Here is a 25,429-nt window from a genome sequence, read left to right as displayed (position 1 = left end):
GGGAAATAAGGTCAAGTCTTGAGAGATCTTAAAGCTACGGATAAGTATAAAGAATCAGTACTTTCTCCGCCTAGAAGGATAAATAATATTAAGTTGCCTCCCAAAATTAGTTCTCTTAGAAATGTGTTTTTATGTTACCCCCACAAAGCTCCAGATACATCTATTTTAATGAAGCAAATGTTTTGAAATTGTGTCCAACAAGGCGATTCCCTTGCACCAAATCCACAGCAACTTTGCTGGTGTATTTTTGTTAACGGTCTGTTTACAAAATGAATCTTAGGCCTTTTTAATATGGGAAAAAGAAAGTGAAGCGAACCACAAAGTTCACTCATCCAGATGCACTCTTCCTTCTCGAGTTGTCAATGAGAAGACTCATCCTTGGGAAGCCTGTTCCTGTTTGACACAGATGTTAACATTCAGGCCTTTGTCATTTGATTTAACCAGCCTTTGGTTTTAACCAACCATGTGGTAGTGTTTTTAAAAAAAAATAAGTTACTCCCAGCTCGAAAATAGATGCTGGGAGCACAGAAGATGGGGGAAAAAAAACAATGTGTGGAAATAGGAGAGATGGCTGGAATAGAATAAAATTAAAATAAACTAAAAAAAGGGTAAAGAATAACTAAGGAGGGAGAAACAACAATGGCAAACACAGGCAATGTGATTTTTTACTTTTATGTAAAATTGTGGTTTAGCTATTTTGATTTGTAGCTTAGGGTAATTTCTCTGATATTTCTGTATCAATATATTACACCTTTTTTCAGCATCAGTGCATTAGCTGAAAATGTACAAATATAGGCAGCCTGGGGAACAACAGTTTTTCTGAACCTATAAGCAATCTAAATGTTAAAAATGGGAAGGCTAGTTTTAACAATGCAAAGTTTAAAGAACCAAATGTACCAAAAATGCCATACAATTATAAAAGCACAGATGCAAGAGTCACTCGTCACATTACAGCAATGTCCATTAAAACACAACATTGTGTATTACTCAATTTAGTCACTTTAAAATTCTTGGCTTTTCATTTTTACCTGCAGCCTTTTGTGAACCTTTTCTCCTTTTTAGAGCCTTCTGCAGAATCTCCTTCATGGTGACATTCATACTGTCAACTTGAATGAGAGAGAATCCACTCTGCGGTGCATTACTGCAATAAGAGGAATAATAATCAATTATAAAAGTCAGTTGAAGAACATTTGGAACTCTTTCAGCAAGTTTAATAATTTCTAGATTATATTGACTACATCTAGATCGGGATTAAAACAGTTTAACAGAACAGACGACATTACCTGTTTTAATACAGATTGCATTTTAATGTAGACAACTGCACAGCTGTGGCTGGTTTAATCTAAAGCTGCTCACACCAGATAGTGTTTAGACTGAGACGGATAAACCAAACTCACAAAGAGCAGTATTTAGGATCAGATGAAAAACTCGGTTATAAAATCAATTTGTGAAGTTCTAAATTGACAGTTTGTTGCAACATATGAAGTTATGGCACTTAGAGAAAATATATCTCCTCTATACCAAAAGTGAATTTACCAGAAGGTGCAAAGTACTGTACAATATCTACCCAGTTATCTCTTCTAGAAATATAGACAAGCAAACAGATAGATAGTCAAATTGTCCCGATTATTTTTCAGAGAGAGTAATTTTTCAGAAATACAGAGAGTAATTTGAGTTTTAGTTCTATGTGGAATAGTGTATAATCAGATGAAGTACAACAGGCATCAAAAGTCAAAAACTGCATGAAGTGATTTGCACAATACTTAAACAAATTGGTGAGTCACTATTTAATTAGATTGCAATATTCCATTCTAAATTGGTGTCAAAAAGGATGCGCTGGACTTTGGCAATCTAAAACAGCAATCATTTTTTGTGTCATGATTCGTGTAGCTGTCAGCTACTTTTTTTAGTACCAATTCCCTCACTCCGGAATTTAAACAAAATGAAGCGAACAAGACTGAGAATTTGTCAGATCAGCTGTTCTTGACACCCACTGAAGATTGTAACATTTTTCTGCTTTAGATATGAATACATCTGAAACCCGTTTAAAGATTGTGCTTAAAACTCCCTTAGTCAGATATTAAGCTTACAAATCCACATCCTTTAAAAAGCATTGACTTGACAATAATTCTCAACCACAGAAAAGTTCTAGGGAAGTGATATGAAAAATCCAAGTAGCTCTGCTCTGTGGACTCATAAAATTAGGATTATTTAAAGATAGCCAGCAACTCCTTGTATTTCTGATCCTTAACAGATTGCAGAGAGGTCACTGATTTTCCCACATCTGTGGAACTGATCTCAGCTCAGACCTTTGGACATCAAGACTGATTCTATGTCGTAAGTCCCACTTTATAAATAAGTTCTTCATCTCCTACATCTAAATTAAATTGTCATTTCAAAACATTTTGCTCAACAGGGAGGGGGAACTACTTATTCAAGATTTTGTTGGAAATTTTCATTAAAAAGGACACAAAACCCTGTAGAGTAGTTTAAAGTCAAGCTACATTTCAATTTATACACAAAGCTTGGAGATGAAATTGAATTCCAATTAGTGCTGAAGATCAAAAGGCCTTGTTTCTCAATAGGGATGGTTCAAATTGTTTATCATCGTTACCATATTGGAGATTTTCTGGAAAAGTTTTTTTGAAAAACTGCTGGGAGGCTACATTTTTGCAGAAATAAGTTTTTTTTGCATTCTTATTTGGAGTTGACAAATCTATAAGGGCAGCAGGGAAGGGAAGAAGTGAAAGAGCTTCCAACGGTTGGTATAAAATTGAACCTTCATCTCATTACTCCAAAGATTTGCTTTGTAACTTTCCTTCCAAGTTGCAGTTCCAGCATCCATAAAGTACTTTTTGTCAATAGGTTTACACAAATACTAGTAATTTACATCTTTAAAACTTTCATGTGTTTTGTTCTGATTTTACAATCCAGAAACACTGACCACGGATGCAAATAAAGACATTAAGCTTGTAAGCTAAATGTCAGCCTTGACTCAGTGGCAACACTCTTGCCTCAGAGTTAGGTCGTGCATTCAAGCCCCAGTCCAGGATTTGAGCACAATCTAGGCTGACATTTCAGTGCAGTTCTGAGGAAGTACTACATTTTTGGAGGCGTGGTCATCTGGATGAAATGTTAAACCGAGGCACCATCTGCCTCTACAGGTGGATGTTAAAGATCCCATGACACTACTCAAAAAGGAACAGAGAAAGTGGAAATATATGCAAGTTAGATCTCCCTCTGGACTCTAATAGTGTGCCCGATTCTGAAAATTCAGAGCAGTATCCTGCCACCGCACCACCACCCCACCCCCCCAGCCAAGTTACTTACAAAATAGCCATACAATATATTTCAGTCCAAAGTATATTTCAGAATAAATCCCTTTTTTGGGTGGGGGAGGGAAAAGATTACAATTGCCAAATTTTATTAAATGTCATCTTTTAAATCAAATGTTGTGCAAATAAAATACAGAATATGAACAATGAAATGCCAAATTTATTCCACTCAACCAGAAGGTGCATTTGACTAGCGCCGTCCTCCTCAATCTTGGAATAAATCCGATCCCTCCACCCACATTACCTTGCCCTTTGAACTCTGTCGGCCGTCTTTAAAATTTAATCTGAACTACAAAAATGGCTTTTAAATTCCAATTTTAACCCATGAATTGGATACAAAAGCAGCTATCTGGATGCACCACAAGCATTTTGGTGACTTCTTGCTCGGCCTTATTGTGTGGCCGACGGCAAATAACAGTTGAATTTGATAATTACAATCCGTGAAGTGAAACAAAAGACAAAGCTATAGTACAATTTGTAAACCATTGCCGTTACTGCCAGCAGGTATTATGAACCCGCAGTCTCTACCCAACAACATACCATTGTTAATTATCCAATGGAATTAAGTAACATTTCAGAAAGATTGAGATGTACTGACTAGAAGGAAACTGGCTGTTTATCACTTTTCATGTTTTGTCTTAATTTAAAAAACACACTAAACATGGAGAGGATATATGCTAAACTGAGAATTACTTTGTTCAAGTGATTAGTATTTGAGAGAGACAACAGTCTTTGTTTGGTTTTTTAAACTTCCTTCTCCCTCTACTCTTCATTCTTGTGCTAATTCCAGGCAGGTTTTTTTTTCTAATTCAAGCATCAGCAACACCTTCAAGATGGAAATGTGGCCAACAATGCTGCAAGCTTCCCTACAGAATCTGAACAATGTACCATCACCAGATTAAACCAACAGGAGAAACTCTCAGTGAACAGCACATTCACAACCAGCTTGCTGGGCGTTAGCAAAAGGATTCTCTCATTTTGCCAATCTGTTGGGCTAGTTTACCATGGTCAAATCCTTCCCACCAAGCAGCCGGCTGAGAACTGTCAAACTAATCACACATTACACTCTGTCACTGAATGTATGCTGAACCACAGCCATCATTTACATCAAGATCTGGAGCGGATCCCAGACTGCTCATTGCAGACAGGTTTACAAGCCAAGCCACCATCAGAATTTCTCCTTTCACAGTTGCACAAGATATTTATTTTTAAACTTAGCAGTGTAGAATTTTAAAAAAATCAATTTCAATGTTGCTAAATAATAAACCTCTGTACAATTACAGAAACAGGCAATGGGAAAAAAAATCTGTAGCAGCTACAAATCCTTTTTAAACACCACAGTAAATACCATGGTATTGCTGACACATACTAAAGCTGCAGTTTGGAATGCTCATGTAAATTTAAGTCATACAGATGGTAAACTTTCAGCTTTCTTCATTGCCGGGTAAATATAAATTCATACTATTCCAAAACACAAGAATCCTGCAAACTAAAAATTGAGATGGCACGCAAGGATTTTCTGTACATCTTATGAGACATTTAGCACTGTGAAAATACAAGTTTTTTGTGCAGATAAAAAGGCTCAATTATGACCATTCCATGACAATTATAATTCACAGTTATCACTATAATGAGAGACAGTGTAACTGTGGATTGTGTGTTGTAATATTAGAATATAGCGGATTGCTAATTTTCATTTAGTCCATCAAAACAATTCAGCACCAACCCCCCACCCCAAGCAAAATAAAATGCATGTCCTGTCATGTCTAATACACCTTCAAGTAATGAATCAGAAAATTTGCAATATCCTTTGCTTTAAGTTATATTTCAAACTTACACCAGGAAATCTCTGGAAATAACACAGCAAGAATACAGAAAATAATTTTTAATAAAAATTCTCCATCTGGTGTACGTTATGAATGATATCTGAAAGAAAATACGAGGCAGTAATCCAAACATAGGGCTCAGATAACTAACAGTTGACAAAAGCTTTGTTCTTTGAGATTATGAGGTCATCTGCACCCTTTAATTTGATTACTTAAGGGTTGTCGTCATCGTTTTGTAGATTATGACATCCCTAATTGCAAATACTTCCCGCCGACTGACTAGCAACATTGGATGACAGGAACATTTTCAGCATCAAGGCTCTTGCACTGAATATTTGTCATGATCCTATTATTCAAGGCTACTTGCATTAATACTTATAATACATGCACAGATGATCACAGGTTGGGTTGCAACTGATTACAGTTGATTGCCGAAGTTATTTCACAATGATTGAAGACCCATGTGGTTCCTCTCCTGATAGAAATAACAGTTTATTCAAGTTGCAGTGCCTTACAAACATATCTGTTTCTAAAAACAGAATATACGTACAAGAATGTGAGTAGAGTGCCTTGGAGCCCCAACAGGCTGCTCAACAAAATAATGGGAGATGGGCTAATGTCTGAAAGCTCCTGATTTCAGCCACGCTGCTATGAAGAGAAGCTAAATAAACATCAACAACTACAGTTGGTACATCAGTGAGACCAGAAAAAAAGGGGGAGTAAACAATGGGGCGGGGGCTTAAACCAGAATTCAGAGTGGGGCAAATATTTTAAATTGTTTAAGAAAAATACATTTGTATTTAAATAGCATCAAATCTCTCAGACACATACAATTACTTTGACATGCAGTAACTTGTGGGTAAATGCGCTGGACATGCCGGGTACAGTAACATAGCATCTTAAAAAGGAGGAAAGAGAGGTGGAGAGGTTTAGGCAGGGAATTCCAGAGCTCAGGGCCTTGGCAGCTGAAGGCACAGCCACCAATGATTAAAATCAGGGATGCTCAAGAGGCCAGAATTAGAGGAGCGCAGATATCTCGGGGGGGGGGGGGGGGGGGGGGTGTTGTTGTAGGGCTCGGGGAGATTAGAAAGATACGGAGGGGCAAGTGAGATGAATAATCTGTTTTTGGTTGAGGAAGAATGTTGATTAGTACACCAGGAGAACTTCCTGCTTTTCTTTGAATAGTGCCATTAGATCTTTTAATTCCACCGAAACCATTGAAACAGGGATCTCTATCAGTGGCTCGATGTAACAGACCTCAGGAGCAGAAATATTCCTCATCAGTGACTTGGCTACAGTAAGCAACATTTTTAACAGCTGGCTTGAACATTTAATGAATGATTTATCTTCACAGGCTTACATTACTTACTTTCTTGTGTGGGTGATAAAAAGACCAGTTATGTGGGACAGAAGTGGCCATGACAATAAAAGCTTACTATTCACATTGTTCCAGATGCGGATGTGGGCCCTTGTCTGGGAAGTAGCACCACGTGGGCCTTCTGTGCAATACCAGTCCTGTCCACCCAGTCATTACATTTTTAATTCCTGAAAATAATTCTCAGCTTCATTAGATGTGTGTGTGTTTTTCTGATCTTTGAAAACAGCCTGGGCACACCAGTAAATCCCACGCCAAAAGATGTGGTCCCAGTTAAAAACATCCAGGTGACAGGGCTAAAATAGGGGAAAAAAAGCGCTTATCTTCTAAGGACATTACTGACAAATTGTGTGGTGCAGGAATAAAGAATTACCTTCTGTATTTTTTCATTAGACTTTTCTTTTGTAACCGAATACATAAATCCATTGTGGCACAATGTTATATGTATCATCTTGCTACACCTGCAGACGTTTCATAAAGGCTGCCATGTCTCTGCAGTCAGAAATGATAAGTGAACCACCCGTGAATGTTAATGATAGTGATCATTCTGAGGTAACTGTGCTCTCCATCTTCCTCTACAGCTTCAGCAGCAGATCCAGGGTGGCAGGGTTTATTGGAGGAAAATGAAAATAACATACAAGGAAATTGCCACAAAATGCAACAGAAAAGTTACGATTATAATAAGCCTCCATGAAAGATATTATGCTGTCACCATTAAAAAAATAGAAAATATAATGCTACCATTCTGTCCAAATTAACTGTAAATTATGTAATTTCCAGTCAAACTATAAACTTCAAATACCTACTTTTATTTGTTTTCTTAAAATTATTGCAAACTGGAACCTTTTTGTAAAATTAAATCCCATTTTTGGTTTACCACAGATGTAATGAAGCTTGTTTAGCATCATGGAACGCAATCTTTGAAGCTATAGTTACCACTTTGAATCATTTACCATTTGGAAGTGAACTCTAGGTCGAAGCAGAAGTGCGACCGAATGGAACTTTGAAGCTCAGCAGAATCACAGAAACCCCACAGTGCAGATAGAGGCCATTTCGGCCCATCAAGCCTGCACCGACACATATCCCACCCGATCCCCGTAACCCCTACACCAACACATATCCCACCCTATCCCCGTAACCCCACGTATTTAATCCCCCTAACACTAAGGGTCAATTTATCATAGCCAATCAACCTAACCCGCACATCTTTGGACTGTGGGAGGAAACCGGAGCACCCGGAGGAAACCCACGCAAACACGGGGAGAATGTGCAAACTCCACACAGACAGTCGCCCGAGGCCGGATTTGAACCCGGGTCACTGGCGCTGTGAGGCAACAGTGCTAACCACTATGCCACCGTGCTATAAAACTTTCACCTCAAGTACCCACTTACTTATCATTTATCTTATTGTTGTTTGTGGGACCTTGCTGCCTTATAAACACGTAGGTTATGCAAACATGAAATCTGGTTTTATGCAGAAAATATCTTAAACCAACATACTTAGATACTTAAGCGGTTATTAAAGTTAGTGTGGTAATACAGTTTGGCAGCTAGGATTACATGTATGTCAAGTTCCTGACACCGGTCGAGACAGTTGGGTGAAGCAGCAAATACAAGTAACGTTACTTTATCAGTTACCCTTGTTCTGATGAAGGGTCATCGACCTGAAACGTTAACTCGGTTTCTCTCTCTACAGATGCTGAGTCACTTCTAGCCATTTTTGCATTCCTCTTCATGGCAAGTTATTGTGTCCTCGTGAATGATGAGTGACACAGGTGAAGAAGCGGCTCGTGGAATGGGTAAATTAGAAAAACAATGAAATATTAGAGGTATTCTGGAAGCATGCTTCCCCTTCTGGAACTGGCTATTCTCAGATCCATGACAAGTAATTGCACATCGACTATTCCCTAATGGATTCGAAGCGGTCTCAGGAGTGGCATTGCTACAATGTGATTGAAGATTGTGTATTTAAAGATAGTGATTGGTCAGTATCTTTGGCCCACATTGCCTGACGTGCTATAAATGTGCATACAGCAATCAAAGATTGAGTTAATCACTCCCGAGTGCTGCCGGTGTCCTTTTACTTTCTCTTTCACCAAGTTAAAATAGCTCCCATTGTTTAGAGGCTATCTGACCACTTAGTGAACTAGAATAATAATTGTACTTATAAAGCACTTATTAACATTAAAACATCAGAGTGCTTCATTAGGACCAATTACTTTTTAAATTGCAGTGATAGCTGCAATGTCTTCTGCACCAGGAAAATTGACCAGTTAATTCTTATTTGGTGGCATTGGTTGAAGGAGGAATGTTGGCCAGGGTAACAGAATTACCATGCTCTTCTTTGAATAGTGCCATGGGATCTTTAACATCCACCTAAAGCACAAACAGGCAGGCAAAACTTTAGTTTAATGTCCCTTCAGCAATGTCCCTTTCCCTCAGAACTACAGTGCATTGTTATCCTAGATTATTGCCTTAACCTCCGATCTGGGGGTCAAAATACAATTTTCTGACCCAGGGTAAAGTGCGTTATCAACTGAGCAAAGCCGATAGCTAATGCATGGCAATTATGATGGTCTTTCATTGAAACAAATTTTAATGGGTATCTGACATGCATGGAAATCCATCGCCATGCTCTAGAATCTCCAAAATAAAATAATGGGCCAGAAATTGCTTTAGCATCTGCCGTTAGAGTTGCCCCATGCACCCTGCAGCTCAAAATTTTTGCCCAAAAAAGCTGGTGAAAGTGCGAGCTGATAACGGTACAGCGAGGGAAATAGGGTATCTGGGACCTGCGTAAACAGGGTATCTCCGTAACCAATAAGATTTAAGATTGAGAAATAAACACAGGAAGGAATGAAGAGGGTGAATACAATGTCAAATCAGGTACAGAAAGAGAAAGAGGGGGAAAGAAAGACTTGGAGAGAAAAAGGGAAAAGAATAAAACATTTTTAACATTAAAAATGACACTTTTAAAATTTCCCTGAAAAATTCAAAACCTGAAGGAATGAGACTCCCCACTTGTAATACTTAATTTTCAGTGCCAGAGAGGTTGATTGGCAGTAATTAACACATACAACATTGTTAAAAGGGTACTTGCGCTTGTAAGGACGAGACTTAATTTTCTGGGCAAGTTTAATGGGCAATTAATGGGCTAATACAGCAAGGTTTTGAAAAAAAACGGGGAGGCCAAGGACGAGATGCTATTTTCGCAAAGCTCACCGAGGAGTGGCGCAACTCGGACAGCAACTTTTGGATATTCACATTTAACTGCGCATCTGCTCCTCGCCTGAAGTTGCTGTACCGTTTACCCATAAATAACAGAGTGCAAATTCTGACCCAAGAGAAATCTACCGAGGTATAATTTTTGTATGTTCAACAAAGAGTACTTTACTCACAGGACTGGCAACTTAACCAGGTTCAAGTTGGCAAGAATCAAGGCTTAGGAATCCCCAACTGTTTGCAGTAATAACCAGTTAAAACCATGCAGAACATTGGTAAGCTTTCTGCTGTTTTTCCAGGGAGAACCACCATACCCATTAGTGCATTAGCTTGCAGTAATCTTGAAACGAGTGGGGAAAAATCCCAGCCCCCCAGTAACATGCCTACCCTCCAGGTCACATTAATAAGCTAAGCTGGCTGGTCAATCATCCTAGAGTATTGAGGATCTGCCTGGTGAAGGTATTAGATTGGATTATTGAGTCTGCCACAAAGAGTTAATTCAGTTCCAATCTTGCAGCCATCTCAACCCTAAAGACAACCTGCCTACACCCTTCCCAAGAGGATAGTCACATGAACTAAAACCATTCTTGGAATGCTCATTCATTAGTGAGCTGTTCTCGGAGTGACTTACTCGTGGTAAAACCTTACGCTTGCCTTCCAGTGAATGCTGAAACATCTCACACCTGCTGCTAGCCATTAAGTTATTTGAAAATCAGAAATGATAATTCACAGAAGTCAAACGAATGCGGCAAGTTCATCATCACAGTAATGATATTAGGAACCACACCATTAATTTAAGCTACAACAAAGATGATAAAAGAATTTTTTTTTTAATGCTGAAAATGCGCAACAGGTTCCCAGCATTGGGAAGAGAAAGCTAAATTAATATTTTGGATATGACCTTTCATCAGAACAATTAACCTACATTTCTCTTCAAATGCTGACTAACCTGTTGTGCATTTCCAGCCTTTACTCTTCAGAACTTTCTGTTTTGATTTTGGATTTAGAGACTTGTCAGATGTTATTCAAGAGTATGTATTAGTTTACAGATTTATTGCATCACTAATCAGCTTCATAAGACAGCCATCAATCACTAAATGAAGTTTCTTTTCACACACATTAGATAAAGCTTATAATCAAGAATACAGACAAACTAAATTCAGATCTTTTTATTCCTTCAGAAATTACTGGGATAATTTATGTGATATAAACTATTCACTGGAACAAACATGGGCCATATATTCTTGCTCTGTCCAATACCAATTATATTTTCAATGTTCTACACATGCATATCAAAAACCAAACATGTTACTTTTGGCCAAAAGTATAAATGTGCATTCTATTCGTATTTAAAAAGTGATCCGTTTTAAGTTAACAGAATATAATGTAATGACAGCAATTGTCTATTTCTTTCTATGCTAACTCTGCTTGTGCTCCTAGGAATATATTGAAGAATCAATTTCACTTCCAGTCAGCATTGCAATCACTGTGGAAAATGTGGTTATAACAGGCCTTTTTAAATAGTAAGATGAAAGAAAAAAAATTGTTAAAACACATTTCACCAGGAAAATCTATACTTTATTCAAACCACTTCCCTTTGCAAAATGGACTGGTTTTAAACAAAGCATTCAATACACTAATGATGGCATACAGGAGCCAAAGTAACTGGCCTCAGACTGTTCCTTAAAAACACTGCTGCATGACTTTGCCAAAGTCCACAGAACTTGCCAAATTTGGTCATGCCTGCTTAGCTTGCTCGACTGATTGTGCCAGAAAAGAAAATAAGACACAGATGTATTTGAGCTCTTTGTGGTGCCAGTAAAAGACAGTTAATGGCTTTATCTCAACCCTCCCCTCCAGCTGGGCACAGGTGGAGGATAATGAGGGCTCTCTCCCTATTCAAACTCAATTATTTACCAGTCATGATAACCAACATCTTGCACAGACAACCACATTAAGCTCAGCATCAAACACACACCAAGAACTACTTCTGCTGACAACCTCTGAGCTTTGCTTACAAACTGAAGTGGGTAATAGTTTTCATTGGCACAAATTTAACTCTTGACATGTTCCCCAACGGCTTCTGTTGAAATACTTCCTACTGAAATGGTATCCCAGAAACAGACTGACTCGAATGTTTACGTTGTTTCAGTTAATCCTGCTTTTCCTACTTGTATTCTTAAAAGTAGCCAACTCTGTCGCCTCATTTTTATTCCTCATTCCACCAACTTGAAATAAAATGGTGCACAGAGATCTGGCAGTTTAGGTGCAAGATATAATCGATTCCATTGGGAGAAACAAATATAATTGAGCTAGGTTTATTTGAAATCAGTTGCTGAGGAAAATAGAATGATGCAAAAAGGCACTGAAACCACAAAGAACAATTTGGGAGAAATGTAATAAAAAATGGAACCTGCATCCTTCAGCTGAACAACATATAACTGCTGGTTGACAAAGATCTAAAGCATTTTGTTTCATGAAATTTATAAATTCTAGATTTGTAAATATTTGACACATTAGGAATTTAATGTCCTCTATAAACTCTATGCTAATTCTAATTACCCTTTGCATTTTAATCAGCATTGTATATAGATGACGCAATATCAATTGATGTCTGTATATCCTAGGCCCTAATGTTTTAAATAAATGCCTGGCTCCAGAATAGCTGTCCCGAAACTCACATTAGCCAAATAGGTAGCTACCTGTACAACTTATTAATACACTACTGACCACGTAGTTTAGAGGACTGAGCAAATTTGATTTTAAAGTTATTTAACACTTTGTAATCACAGTGTTAAAATCTGGAAGGGTGCAACAGAAAACTAATTAATATTGTGGATATTATATAATATTATAACAGGACTTTTGTACGGGGGGGGGGGGGTGGAAATTAACAGGATTAGTATGATGCAAGACAAATGTCATGTATTTGATCTATTTCTTCAGAATGAACCTATCCACCAACCGAATATCCTCTAAAGGTAGATGCATGCGCAAATTAGTGCTTACATTCTCTTTTCTTTGCCTGCAGAGGAGGAGAAATCGACACACACACACACTAGTGCATCAAACTAAATTACAGGTTTTAAAACTCTAAAATATTAATAACACAAAAGGAGACCCGTCAATTCCTGGAGTGCACATCCAGCAATAACTCTCTCCTGTTGTGCCTCATCAGAAGGCTTTCCCAAGAATCTGACGATCATTAATATCATTTGCCCCCACCCCGCCCGCACATCTCCCTTTAAAGACCAGTCCTTGATGGCAGTTTCACTGGCAGTCGCTTCCCTCTTGCCCATCTTCCCTAGATAGTATCAAACTGCAGATGAGGCAATATCTGTCAGCTCTCCTGGAACTACAATGCTGAAAGTCAGGAGGAACCACATCCAAATGAGTTTGATTGTTCGTATTTTCTTTACGAACAATGGTGAAAAAAAGTCTAACTGAATTGGATACATATGCAGCTTGTGAACCTTATTCTTGTCATACATAACTTTAAAAACTGTATCCAACAGGTCTCTGTTATACATATTTAACTATAGCATAAATAAGGAACATGCAGACTTTAAAAACGAGAGAGGTGGGGGGAGCATGTGAACTCAGTTTCAATAACTGGAAGTTCATCTTTAGAAAACTGACATGATCTTCACATCCTTTCAAGTCCTGAGATTTGTATGCACACAAATATTGTCAGTACAACACGGACACCATTTTGGGAGATTTAATTTACAGTACAGTACTGCAACCTAACTTTGTCAGGAAAGTATGAAAGCGATTGTTACTTTCACTTTTTTTTGGTTAGGGGATGGCGGTGCTGCTTATCCTATCATGGGTTAAGCACTGTTCTAACATTTTTGACCTCACTGCTTCAACATGATCGAAAGCGTTGTTTTCACATTTCCAGACACAGGGTTTTTTCCACGACCTTAAGTTACTGGTTCCCTCCTCTTTATTTTTGCAGTCTTCATTTCAAATTAAACATGAAAAAGACTAGACTAGTCCTATTTGTCATTTCAGAGTATTGTACACATGCGTCTGCACGTCATTCTGCAAATTTCCAGAAATGTAAAAATCTGGGGGGAAAAAATCTTTTTCCAGACAGAATCTCCTGCCAAAAAGGAAACCGTGTCAGTTTTACTTATACTAAATCTATGTTAAGTCCATATGTAAGATTTCTGACTGGAACAACAATCTGGATTTAGAATAACAAACTATTGTAATGCTCTAAAAATGTAAAGGGCAAGATCTGCAGCTGGCACACAGCCAGATCAAATACCGGTGCACAGTACAAGGCATTAACAAAGCACTTTGGCTCGTAGAAAGACTTTACAGCTGCAGTATCTAATTTCTCAAAGTAAGGAAAGATGACCAATAAAAATTATGAAGCAAAAAAAGTACTGCAGCGTCAAAATATTTTGTGTTCATCCCAAGGGTATTAAGTAAATAACTCGTTGAGCAAATACAGTCACCCGAAAGCACCTCCCTGTTTACACATAATTTGGCTGCAAACAAACTTACAACTGGTATTTTCAACATTGTTAATGTTGCACTGGGATTTATCTAGTCTTCTAGGTTACATCGGCACATTAGTAAAAGCAGTTTAAAGTTTGTTGAAGCTTCAAAAAGTAACTTTCCCAAGTTTTTGTGCTACGCATGTTTTCCAGGTTTTGAGTGCCCTAAAAGTGCTCTTTATCTCCATCACTAAAAAATGCAGATAAAAGTTACACATGGGTACAAATAGCTCTCCTGCTCTCAAAGGATTCTACTTTGCATAACAATGTTGATTTATAATAACAGAAAATGCTGGAAAAACTCAGCAGGCCAGGCAACATCCGTGGAGAGAGAAATAGAGTCAACGTTTCAAAATCAACACGTTGATTTATATGATGACTCTGTGCTTACAGCTGAAAGCCAATGACGCCCGTCTCCGCCCTTGCCTCAGTTCATCCGCTGCTGAAACCCTCATCCATGCCTTGGTTACCTCTAGACTTGACTATGCCAACGCACTCCTGGCTGGCCTCCCACGTTCTACCCGACGTAAACTTGAGGTCATCCAGAACCCGGCTGCCCGTGTCCTAACTCGCACCAAGTCCCGTTCACCCATTACCCCTGTGCTCGCTGACCTACATTGGCTCCCAGTTAAGCAACACCTCGATTTCAAAATTCTCACCCTTGTTTTCAAATCCCTCCATGGCCTCGCCCCTCCCCATTTCTGTAATCTCCTCCAGCCCCACAACACCCCCACCCCACCCCCCCACATATCTGCGCTGCTCTAATTCTGCCCTTGAGCATCCCTGATTATAATCGCTCAACCATTGGTGGCCGTGCCTTCTGTTGCCGAGGCCCTAAGCTCTGGAATTCCCTCCCTAAACCTCTCCACCTCTCTTTCCTCCTTTAAGACGCTCCTTAAAACCTAACTCTTTGACCAAGCTTTTGGTCACCTGCCCTAATTTCTCCTTATATGGCTCGGTGTCAATTTTTTTTGTCTTTTAACAGTCCTGTGGGATGTTTTACTACATTAAAGGCGCTATATAAATACAAGTTGTTGTTTAAAGAAATCTATACTACGACGCAACAAGCAGTATTAATCTCATCACCAGCCCATTAGAATAGGGTCAGTATGTCAAAGTTCTGGTTATAGTTGAGGTTATCTTTGTTAGTTACTGACAATTGTACAAATCTGCTAATATTTGTATTGAGTTATATTTGTTTCAGATTTTTCAATCACAGAATGTCACATAGGTAGGGGGAAAAAACAGCAGCAGTACTAACAAAACTAAGCTAATACCATCTAGAATACATTCTGTTCAATCCTAAATACAAATTTATAACAGCTAATTATACAACAGTTATTTTCCGATTGTCTGTTACTCTTACTTTATTTAACTTACATATGTAATCAAAAACTACACTTCTATTGGCAACATCAATGTTGTAGTTCTAACCAATGTATTCCAAAGACCTTATGTTGAATTAAAACTGACGTGAATACTTGGTAATTATATAAAAGCATGACCCAACAATATGGACAACTAAAATCCATCACAGCAAATGTTGATCTTAGTTTTGAGTTTGTAATCGGAGAGTAAAATCAGAAGGATCATTTTAAAATCTTTAAGAAACCATGGCCACAGATATTTGCACAGTTGGCTGCTGACCGTTAAACATGAACTGCAGAGATCCTTAAGAGAATTCTCCAATATCTCAGGAAACAGCAAGAATGGTACAAAATAAACACTGCAAAGGAAACCTAAGTAATTATAATTAAAAGCAAAATAAAACCGAGATCAGTCTCGCATGAATGTCACCCCCAGATTAAACTGCTTAAAAAATATAATGCATGTTGCATTGCTGTTTTTACATGTGCTTATTTTGATCAAGTTGGGAAATTTGCACAAGGTTCTGCACAGCTAAGAAAAAGGATGTTCTATATTAGCTGCTATTTCTAAAAACAAAATTTCACACATGGTAGAACATCAGTTGACTGGTTAAACACAGAACTTAAAATGCGTAATGAAAATTTAACAAAGCTATTCAAATGGATTTGCATTCTGCAATGTGCTCTTAACAAAATACAGTAGGACAAAATGAAAGACGTGCCCAAGTTGAAATAAAAGGTTAATTTTTTTAAAACTTACATCCGAACAAAGAGAGACTGTTTTGTTGCCAGCCCAGGCGGTGAGTACTTCTCAACTAGTGCCAGCGTACTGAAGCCGAACTTGTGAATAGGCTCATTGGAATCTAATGGTGGAAAATCTCCATCGACTTCTCCATCGTCCTCAGCAATATGAAGGCAGTAGACATCCACATTTTCACTGCAGTGAAGAAATAGCAAGCATGTAAGAAAAAGTCAAATTGACAATGGTCAAGTAACTGCAGTGGTCTAGGTCTGGCTGCAGTAACCTCCCGCTGAGGAAGGAAAGTCTGATTGGGCGAGAGAGAGTGCACTGTGCAGCAAAACAAATCCCAGAAAGGGGTTTGTTTTTAAATATAAAACAAACTAATTTGTTTTAAAAAAGAAAAACTTCAAATAAATAAATCTAACATTGCAATAGCTTACATGTTAACGTATTAGCCTCGCATTAGTGTTTGTAAGCAGAGCACAGACTTTGGCAGAAAACAAGAGAAAACCCACCATGCAACTAGTTTTTTTGCCAACATATCCCTTGGCGTTATTCCCACTCTTGTCTAAGCAAACTGCATCATGGTTCACAGATTTGAAATGCAAGAATACCTGACTGCTATTAAGCATTAAGAAAGCACAATGTTCAGCAGAGCACACAAGAGTTTTTAAATATCTATTTAACTATGAACAAAACACTTCCAAAATAGACCAGACCCATATTTAATGGTTAGCTAGCATCTTATTTTGAAGACTAATAAATATTTACAATCTTTTGGCTTGCGAGTACAGCAGGCAACCAGAACACATGAGCTTTATAGAAACATGCTGACAGATGAGACACACTTCAGCCAGAAGACAAACTTAGAATGCTGTGGCTGGTGGTACAAAGAGACAAGCTGCTGGCAGAATGAGGAACTTGTTAACTTTTCCACCCCTATGCACAAAGTTAATACTCAAAATAAAATATAGCATAGAAAATAGGGAATGGCACAAATATACAGAGGCTATTGCACGAGCTGCTGTTATTCTATCAGGAGTATAGAAGTCGCTTTAAACACTACAGGTGCAAGCTAATGTTGCAGTTTTGAGTGGAACTTCACAAAATCACCGTCAATAGCATTTATTCTACGGAGCTCAGAGAAACTTTGGAATATCTGTAAATTCATTTGGTCTTCTACTAACTATTAGCAACATTTCAGGCAGAGGAAACAGTCTCCGCTCACATTCTTCCTATGTTTCCATTTCGGAGATCTTCCTTCGCCCACAGCAGTGCCCAGCAGTCAGTATACTGGAAAGTCCAACAGACATTTGAATAATACACTAAAGGAAGCATCTAAACCACACAAATTGGGCAACCAGACAAGTAGTGCAGTGTTGGTGTTTTGCCACGAGATGTGATCGGCACAATTAGCAATCATTAAAGGATTCTAACACATTTTCTTTCCATGAAATCTTTGCAAGACTCTGAATAGCTTTAGATCAGTGTCCTTTATTTATTTTTCTCCATGTACCTGATATACTCTTCACTGAAATGCCTACAAATATACGTATTAAAAATATTTTGATTTTCTTTCGTGCTTTTCGAAAAATTTATAAATTATAACTTGAAAACACTTTTGCACATGAGACTCAAACTATTTATCATTTTAGTCACTTGCATGCAGCACATAAATGACAAAATTATCTTTTTGGGTGATCATTACTCTTCACCATGGGCCATGAAATCATAATATATCCAAACTGCACAATAAGGGTACATAGTAAACTCAAGGTAAGGGTAACCCCCAATCGCTGAACCTCTATCAACAGTGTAATTTGGTCCGACAAGCTGGTCTTGACCGTCAGGTCAGCAAGTGGAAATACTTTGTTCACATGATAGTTTATGTCAATCTGAACTAAGCTCCCAATTTCAGCAGCGAAGAGATGCCTGCAACTGCAACTTCAGGAAGGACGTGAAGGCTTTGAAGAGGGTACAGAAGAGATTTACCAGAATGGTTCCAGGGATGAGGGATTACAGTTATGTGGATAGATTAGAGAAGCTGGGGTTGTTCTCCTTGGAACAGAGAAGGCGAAGAGGCGATTTGACAGAGGTGCTTAAAATCATGAAGGGTTTAGATAGAGTAAATAAAGAGAAACTGTTTCCAATGGCTGAAGGATCGATAATCAGAGGGCACAGATTTAAGGTGATTGGCAAAAGAACCAGAGGTGACATGAGGAAAAACTTTTTTACGCAATGAATGGTTAGGATTTGGAATGCACTGCCTGATGGGGTGGTGGATACAGATTCAATAGTAGCCTTCAAAGGGGAATTGGATAAATACTTGAAGGTGAAAAAATTGCAGGGGAAAGAGCGGGGAATGGGACTAACGGTGCAGACTCGATGGGCCGAATGGCCTCCTTCTGTGCTGTACTATTCTATGAAATCAGGACAATGTTCAAACAGATGTATGAAAGAAAGTAAAGTATTCTAAAGCTAAAGTCTTCATCAATCTCATTTAGGAGGATTTGCTCAAATCCCATTACTTAATTATAGAGCAGATCAATGCATAAACCGGTTGTGGCAGCATGGTTTATAATGCAAATTTTTTTTAGTTGACAGTTTCCAATAAAATGGAGGACCATAATATTGTAAACCATGCTCATTTACATTACTTGGAAGGTGGTCCCTGGCTCACCAAGAGAGGTATGTATTGCAGATCAGGTCAACAACATGCCCTGAAAATGCCAACGAGCAGCTCCTAGAACATTTTCTGTTTAATGCTATAAATTTGTCAATGGTCAATACATTTCTTATAGGCCTGAGTGCATCAAGTGTTTTTCTACAGCACATTTAACCACAAGGGAAAAAAAAGTACAGTACAACCACATAACCAGATCTACATCTGTACTGTAACCAACGTCAGCTGTGGCTCAGTGGTAACACTTTCCGCCCGAGTCAGCCCCACTCCAGAGACTTGAGCACCTAACTTAGGCTAATACATCAGTGCAGTACTGAAGGAGTGCTGATCTGTTAGATGTGCTGTCTTTTAGATGGGACTGATGTAAGAAAACTACTAGGCACTTGGTCTAAGCGTTAAACAAAGCTTTAATCAACTGTTTTACAACATGGAGGTCTAGTTGTGTCCTTCACTAGTTCCTGTTAGGAATGTCATGTGCAAGCTGGGCCCGTGCATTTATACTCTCCCTGGACAGTGCCACCCGCAGGCCGCTCAGTTGATTCATGTCAGGGATGTTAAACCAAAACCTTGTCCTCCCTCAGGTGTAGGTAAAAGATCCCATGGCACTATTTGAAGAGGAGATGGGGAGTTTTCCTAGTGTCCTGGCCAATATTTATCCCTCAACCAAAACAGATTATCTGGTCATTTATCTCATAGCTGTTTGTGGAACCTTGCTGTGTGCAAACTGGCTGTTGCATTTACCTACATTGCAACAGTGACTACACTTCAAAGTACACCATTGGTTGTGAAGCACTTTGGGATGTCCCGAGGATGTGAGGAGCCATATAAATGCAAGTTGTTTCTTTACTAATTGGCAAGTAGGATGCAGAGAACAAACACTCTAGGACCCCAATAAACATTATGACGGCCATTTTACCCAATGTACCATCCCTCCTTTAAAACTGAAGGGCATCTCAAATAAGTCTCCAATTTCTCTGCCACGCTATTTTTAGTATTCAGAGAATCTGTCTTGAGGTCCAAAGTTAGAAGTCTGTCAAACTGCATTGTGAACAATACCGCCCAGTGCTAAAAGAATCTCTGTGCAGTATGTCCCACACGGCAACGCTGCATTCAGTCACAGGAAAATACAAACTCAATCGCTGAATCCAAAAAATGCAAGAAGAATACATGCGGAAATGCTTTTGTAAGTTGTGACAATACCTACAATTCAAAGTATGCAATCCCCATGTGACCAAGTAGCATGAAAGCATGAAATTCTACCATAAAGATACAGTTTTTTGTGCTCATAATTTAGGTTTCCAATCATGATGTTTATCTTGCCGTTAATATTTTGACGTGGTATTATCTAGCAATACTGAAGATCAGTGATGTATAAAATTGACAAAATTATAATATGTAAAAACTACAGGGCCAGAAAATTAAGATGGTGTACATTATCTTATTTGAATGTAGTAACTCGGTTGAAAAAATTTATGTTCACAAGCAGCTATATTTCTGTATTCCATTTTTACTTGGAAAAGGGGTCAATAATTAGAACCATTCATAAATATATTGCAAACTCAGCTATATATTTACTGCATCATAACCTTCTGACAAACGTGTTTTTCATTTCTCTCGCAGTTTCCCTTTTCCTCTTTTAATTTCTATTCCGTTATAAAAATCTTTTTAAATTCACCAAGATTTTCTTCCCCCGCCCAATTCCCTTCCACTTGCTCATTTCTTTCTCTTTCATTATTGTCCTTACCTTTTGCCCATCTCCATTTGTCCAATAATGAAGGAGGTATATTCTGAAACATAGGGTCTTCCTAACCAGTGTTGGCATTTTTCTTTGCGGTATCTACTGATCATAAGACTCTCTTCAACTAGGGGCATTAAAAAAAGCAATTTAATTGCATGGAGTGAAGTGCAATGAAGAATTAGATGCAAACGAGAGAGGCTAGAAAAACCGCTGAGGAATTTAAGAAAACTTGGCAGCCAAGAGAGATTACACCAGAAAACACTGGGAAAACTCAGGCGGCCAGGCAACATCCGTGGAGAGAGAGAAACAGAGTCTTCGACCTGAAACGTTGACTGTTTCTCTCTCTCCACGAATGTTGCCTGGCCTGCTGAGTTTTTCCAGCGTTTTCTGGTGTTATTTCGGATTTCCAGCATCCGCAGTGTTTTGCTATCGTAAGAGAGATTACAGTGAGTTGGACAACTATGTAACTGAGCAGAACAACAGCAGATAAAATTTAATTCACACAAATGTTAAGTATTGCACATAGGAAGAAATATTAAGCAATACATATATTTTGTGAATGGTCTTGAAATAGCTATGGATGAACTTGAAAGAGACCTAGGAATCTCAACAGACTCAACGCTCAGCATGTCCAACTAATTCGGAGCAGCAATCAACAAATCAAATAGATGGCTGAACTACATAGCCAAAACGGTAGAATGTAAGTCAGGAAGTCATGACTAATCTGTACAGTGCTCTGGTCAGACCACACCGAGTTCGGTGTCCAGTTCTAATCGCCAAGACACAGTGGTGACAATCAAGTGCTGAAGGCAGTACATAGAAGAGCCATGAGGCTGGTCCCCAGTGTCAAAGGTCTGTGTTATGAGTAACGACTAGAGAAACCTAGGCTTTTCATCCTGGAAAAGAGGCATCCAAGAGGTGATCAGATACAAATAAGTAGCATAGTTAAGGGAATGGAAAAGATAAATCTGGAATATCACTAGTTTAAATTGCGAGAGTAAGATATAGATACAGATTCAAACTAATAAAAGGCAAATTTAGGACTGATATCAGGAAATTCTTCAAAGTCAGCAACGGGATAAGAGGGAGCTGTTACGTTTGGACGGGCTTCACTTGAATCATGCTGGGGCTGGAGCCCTGGTGAATCGAATAACTAGGTGCTGTAGAGAGGGCTTCAAACTAAAAAATAGTTTGGGGGGGGGGGGGGGGGTAAGGGAGGGATCCAGGTGAGCTGGAATTAAAAAAGTCAATGAGAAATGAGAAAACAATAAAGCAGTTTAGAGATGTGGGAAACCAGAGTGACAGGAAGGGACAGAGGCCTAGAAATTCGGTAGGCTTAGCGCCGCTTTTGAGGCGCTAGAGGGCCTAGCGCCGGAGTTATGGCCAGTTTGGAAATTGAGTGGGTCCCTAAATCGGCGTTAGGCCGTTAGCGCTGCGCCGGCACCGATGACGTCATCGGTGTGCGCAGTGTCCCGGTTGCCATGGTAACCCGCCCGAACTCCGAAATTGACTTGCGGCCGCCTCGCCCGTGGCAGCTGCAAGCAACGTTCTGGCAGAGGTGCCTTACTGGACTTTGCGCCGGCGCATTAAAGGCCCCGCGGCGGCCGGCCGCTTTCCCGCCGGCCGCAGCTCCCTCCCCGGACTTCTCCCCCCCCCCCCCCCCCCCCGGGACAGATGCAAGCCCGGCACTTGTCCGAGGTGCCGGGCTCATTTTTACAATGATTTTCGCGGGCCGCGGCCGGGTGCAGGCAGCTCCTCCTTAAGGGAAGGAGGAGGCCTGCACTTCCCGAACCTGCCGCACCGCAGCGGGCGCCGCAGCGCCGGAATAGCGCCGCAATTCAGCGCGTAGCGCCAGTTTTCAGGCGCAAACAGCTTTCAGCAGCGCTGGCAGCCGTTTGGGCGCAGAACTAGTGAATTTTTGGCCCGCCCAGCGCGACTTAGCTCCGGCACTAACTTCCGGCGCTAAAGCCGTCGCTGCGCCAAAACCCAATTTCTAGGCCAGTATGTTTAAAAATAAGAGTGCAACAGAAAATGGGGTCAAAACAAGGAGAAATGGTAAAAAGACAAAGTTCAAAGCTCTATATCTGAATGCACGCAACATTCGTAACAAGATAGATGAGTTGACGGCACAGAAAGATACAAATGGGTATGATCTGATCGCCATTACAGAGACATGGTTGCAAGGTGACCAGGGCTGGGAACTGAATATTCCAGGGTATTTGACAATTCGGAAGGATAGACAGAAAGGAAAGGGAGGTGGGTGGCTTTGTTGGTAAAGGATGCGATCAGTGCAGTGGTGATAAATGCTATCGACTCAGAAGATCAAGATGTAGAATCGGTTTGGGTGGAGGTAAAAAATAATAAGGGGAAAAAGTCTTTGGTGGGCGTAGTTTACAGGCCCCCGAATAGTAGCAATACTGTTGGACAGAGTATAAATCAACAAATAATGGAGGCCTGTTAAAAAAAAGGTACGGTAATAATCATGGGTGATTTTAATCTCCATATTGATTGGACAAATCAAAATGGCCATGGTGGCCTTGAGGAGGAGTTCATAGAGTGCATCCGGGATGGTTTCCTAGAACAGTATGTAATGGAACCAACCAGGGAGCAGGCTATCTTGGATCTGGTACTGCGCAATGAGACAGAATTAATAAATTATTTCATAGTAAAGAATCCTCTAGGGAAGAGTGATCATAGCATGGCTGAATTTCAAATTCTGTTGGAGGGTGAGAATGTTGTCTCGCAAACCAGTGTCCTGATCTTAAACAAAGGCAATTACAATGGCATGAGGGCAGAACTGGCTAAAGTGGACTGGAAAAATAAATTAAAGGGTAAGGCAGTTGAAATGCAGTGGCAGACATTTAAGGAGATATTTCATAACTCTCAACAAAAATATATTCCAGTGAGAAAGAAAGATTTTAAGAGAAGGGAGCACCATCCGTAGCTAACTAAGGAAGTAAAGGATGGTATCAAATTGAAAACAAAGGCATACAATGTTGCCAAGATTGGTGGGAGACCAGAGGATTGGGAAACTTTTAAAAACCAGAAAAGGATGACAAAAAAAAATAATGGAGAGAGATGAATTATGCGAGTAAAGTGGCAAGAAATATTAAAACAGATAGCAAGAGCTTCTACAGGTATATAAAAAGGAAGAGAGTAGCTAAAGTAAACGTTGGTCCCTCAGAGGAGGAGACTGTGGAATTAATAATGGGGAACAGGGAAATGGCAGAGACTCTGAACAAATATTTTGTATCTGTCTTTATGGTGGAAGACACGAACAACATCCCAATAATGGATAATCAAGGGGCCACAGGGAGGGGGAACTAAAGACAATCACTATCACTAAGGAAAAAGTACTCGGTAAAATAATGGGACTAAAAGATGACAAGTCCCCTGGACCAGATGGCCTGCATCCCAGGGTCTTAAAAGAAGTGGCTGTAGAGATAGTGGATGCATTGGTTGCAATATATCAACATTCCCTGAACTCTGAATAGGTCCCAGTGGATTGGAAAGCCGCAAATATAACACCCCTATTTAAAAAAGAGGGAGACAGAAAACAGGAAACTATAGACCAGTTAGCCTAACACCTGTCGTTGGGAAAATGCTGGAGTCCTTCATTAAGGAAGCAGTAGCAGGGCAGTTGGAAAATCATAATGCAGTCAAGCAGAGTCAGCATGGTTTTATGAAAGGGAAATCACATTTAACAAATTTGCTGGATTTCTTTGAGGATGTAATGAGCAGTGTGGACAAAGGTGAGCCAGTGGATGTTGTGTATCTGGATTTCCAGAAGGCATTCGATAAGGTGCCACATAAAAGGTTACTGCATAAGATAAGAGCTCACAGAGTTGGGGGTAATATATTAGCATGGATAGAGAATTGGCTAACTAACAGAAAGCAGAGAGTCGGGATAAATGGGTCATTTTCCAGTTGGCAAACGGTAACTAGTGGGGTGCCACAGGGATCGGTGCTGGGGCCTCAACTATTTACAATCTACATTAATGGCTTGGATGAAGGGACAGAGTGTAACGTAGCCAAGTTTACGGATGATTCAAAGATGGGTGGGAAAGCAAGTTGTGCAGAAGACTCAAAGAACATGCAAAGGGATATAGACAAGCTAAGTAAGTGGGCAAACATTTGGCAGATGGAATATAATGTGGGAAAATGCAAGGTTATCCACTTTGGCAAGAAAAATAAAAAAGCAAATTATTATTTAAATGGAGAGATTACAAAATGCTACGGTTCAGAGGGACGTGGGGGTCCTTGTGCATGAAACACAAAAAGTTAGCATGCAGGTAACAGCAAGTAATCAAAAAGGCAAATGGAATGTTGGCCTTTATTTCAAGGGGTTGGAGTATAAAAGCAGGAAAGTCCTGCTTGAACTGCACAGGGTATTGTTGAGACCACACCTTGAGTACTGCGTACAGTTTTGGTCTCCTTATTTAAGGAAGGATATACTTGCATTGGAGGCAGTTCAGAGATGATTCACTCGGTTAATTCCAGAGATGAGGGGGTTGACTTATGAAGGTTGAGCAGGCTGGGCCTATACTCACTGGAATTTAGAAGAATGAGAGATGATCGTATTGAAACATAAGATACTGAGGGGGCTCGACAAGGTAGGTGCAGAGAGGAT

The 25,429-nt window shown here is 39.6% G+C and overlaps 1 protein-coding gene across 4 annotated transcripts in view; it reads right to left on the bottom strand.

Annotated features, from left to right (window-relative positions):
• The window catches only part of mapkap1 (MAPK associated protein 1), a 224,785-nt gene that overhangs the window by 94,408 nt on the left and 104,948 nt on the right, over nt 1–25,429 (bottom strand). For 3 of the 4 annotated variants that reach the window (XM_085965624.1, XM_085965622.1, XM_085965621.1), the window contains 2 exons: nt 16,397–16,573; nt 1,029–1,141 (listed from right to left, as the gene is read on the bottom strand). In XM_085965624.1, coding sequence (XP_085821750.1) covers nt 1,029–1,141; nt 16,397–16,573 — 290 coding nt within the window. The remainder of the gene's footprint in view (nt 1–1,028; nt 1,142–16,396; nt 16,574–25,429) is intronic. The other variant, XM_085965623.1, reaches the window with a different exon arrangement.

This window comes from Somniosus microcephalus, chromosome 23 (assembly GCF_052327205.1).
Source record: "Somniosus microcephalus isolate GS21.2 chromosome 23, FLI_Smic_1.0, whole genome shotgun sequence".
Lineage (NCBI taxonomy): Eukaryota > Metazoa > Chordata > Chondrichthyes > Squaliformes > Somniosidae > Somniosus > Somniosus microcephalus.
Note: the sequence above shows the minus strand (reverse complement) of the source record. Positions and strands in the feature narration are given on the sequence as shown.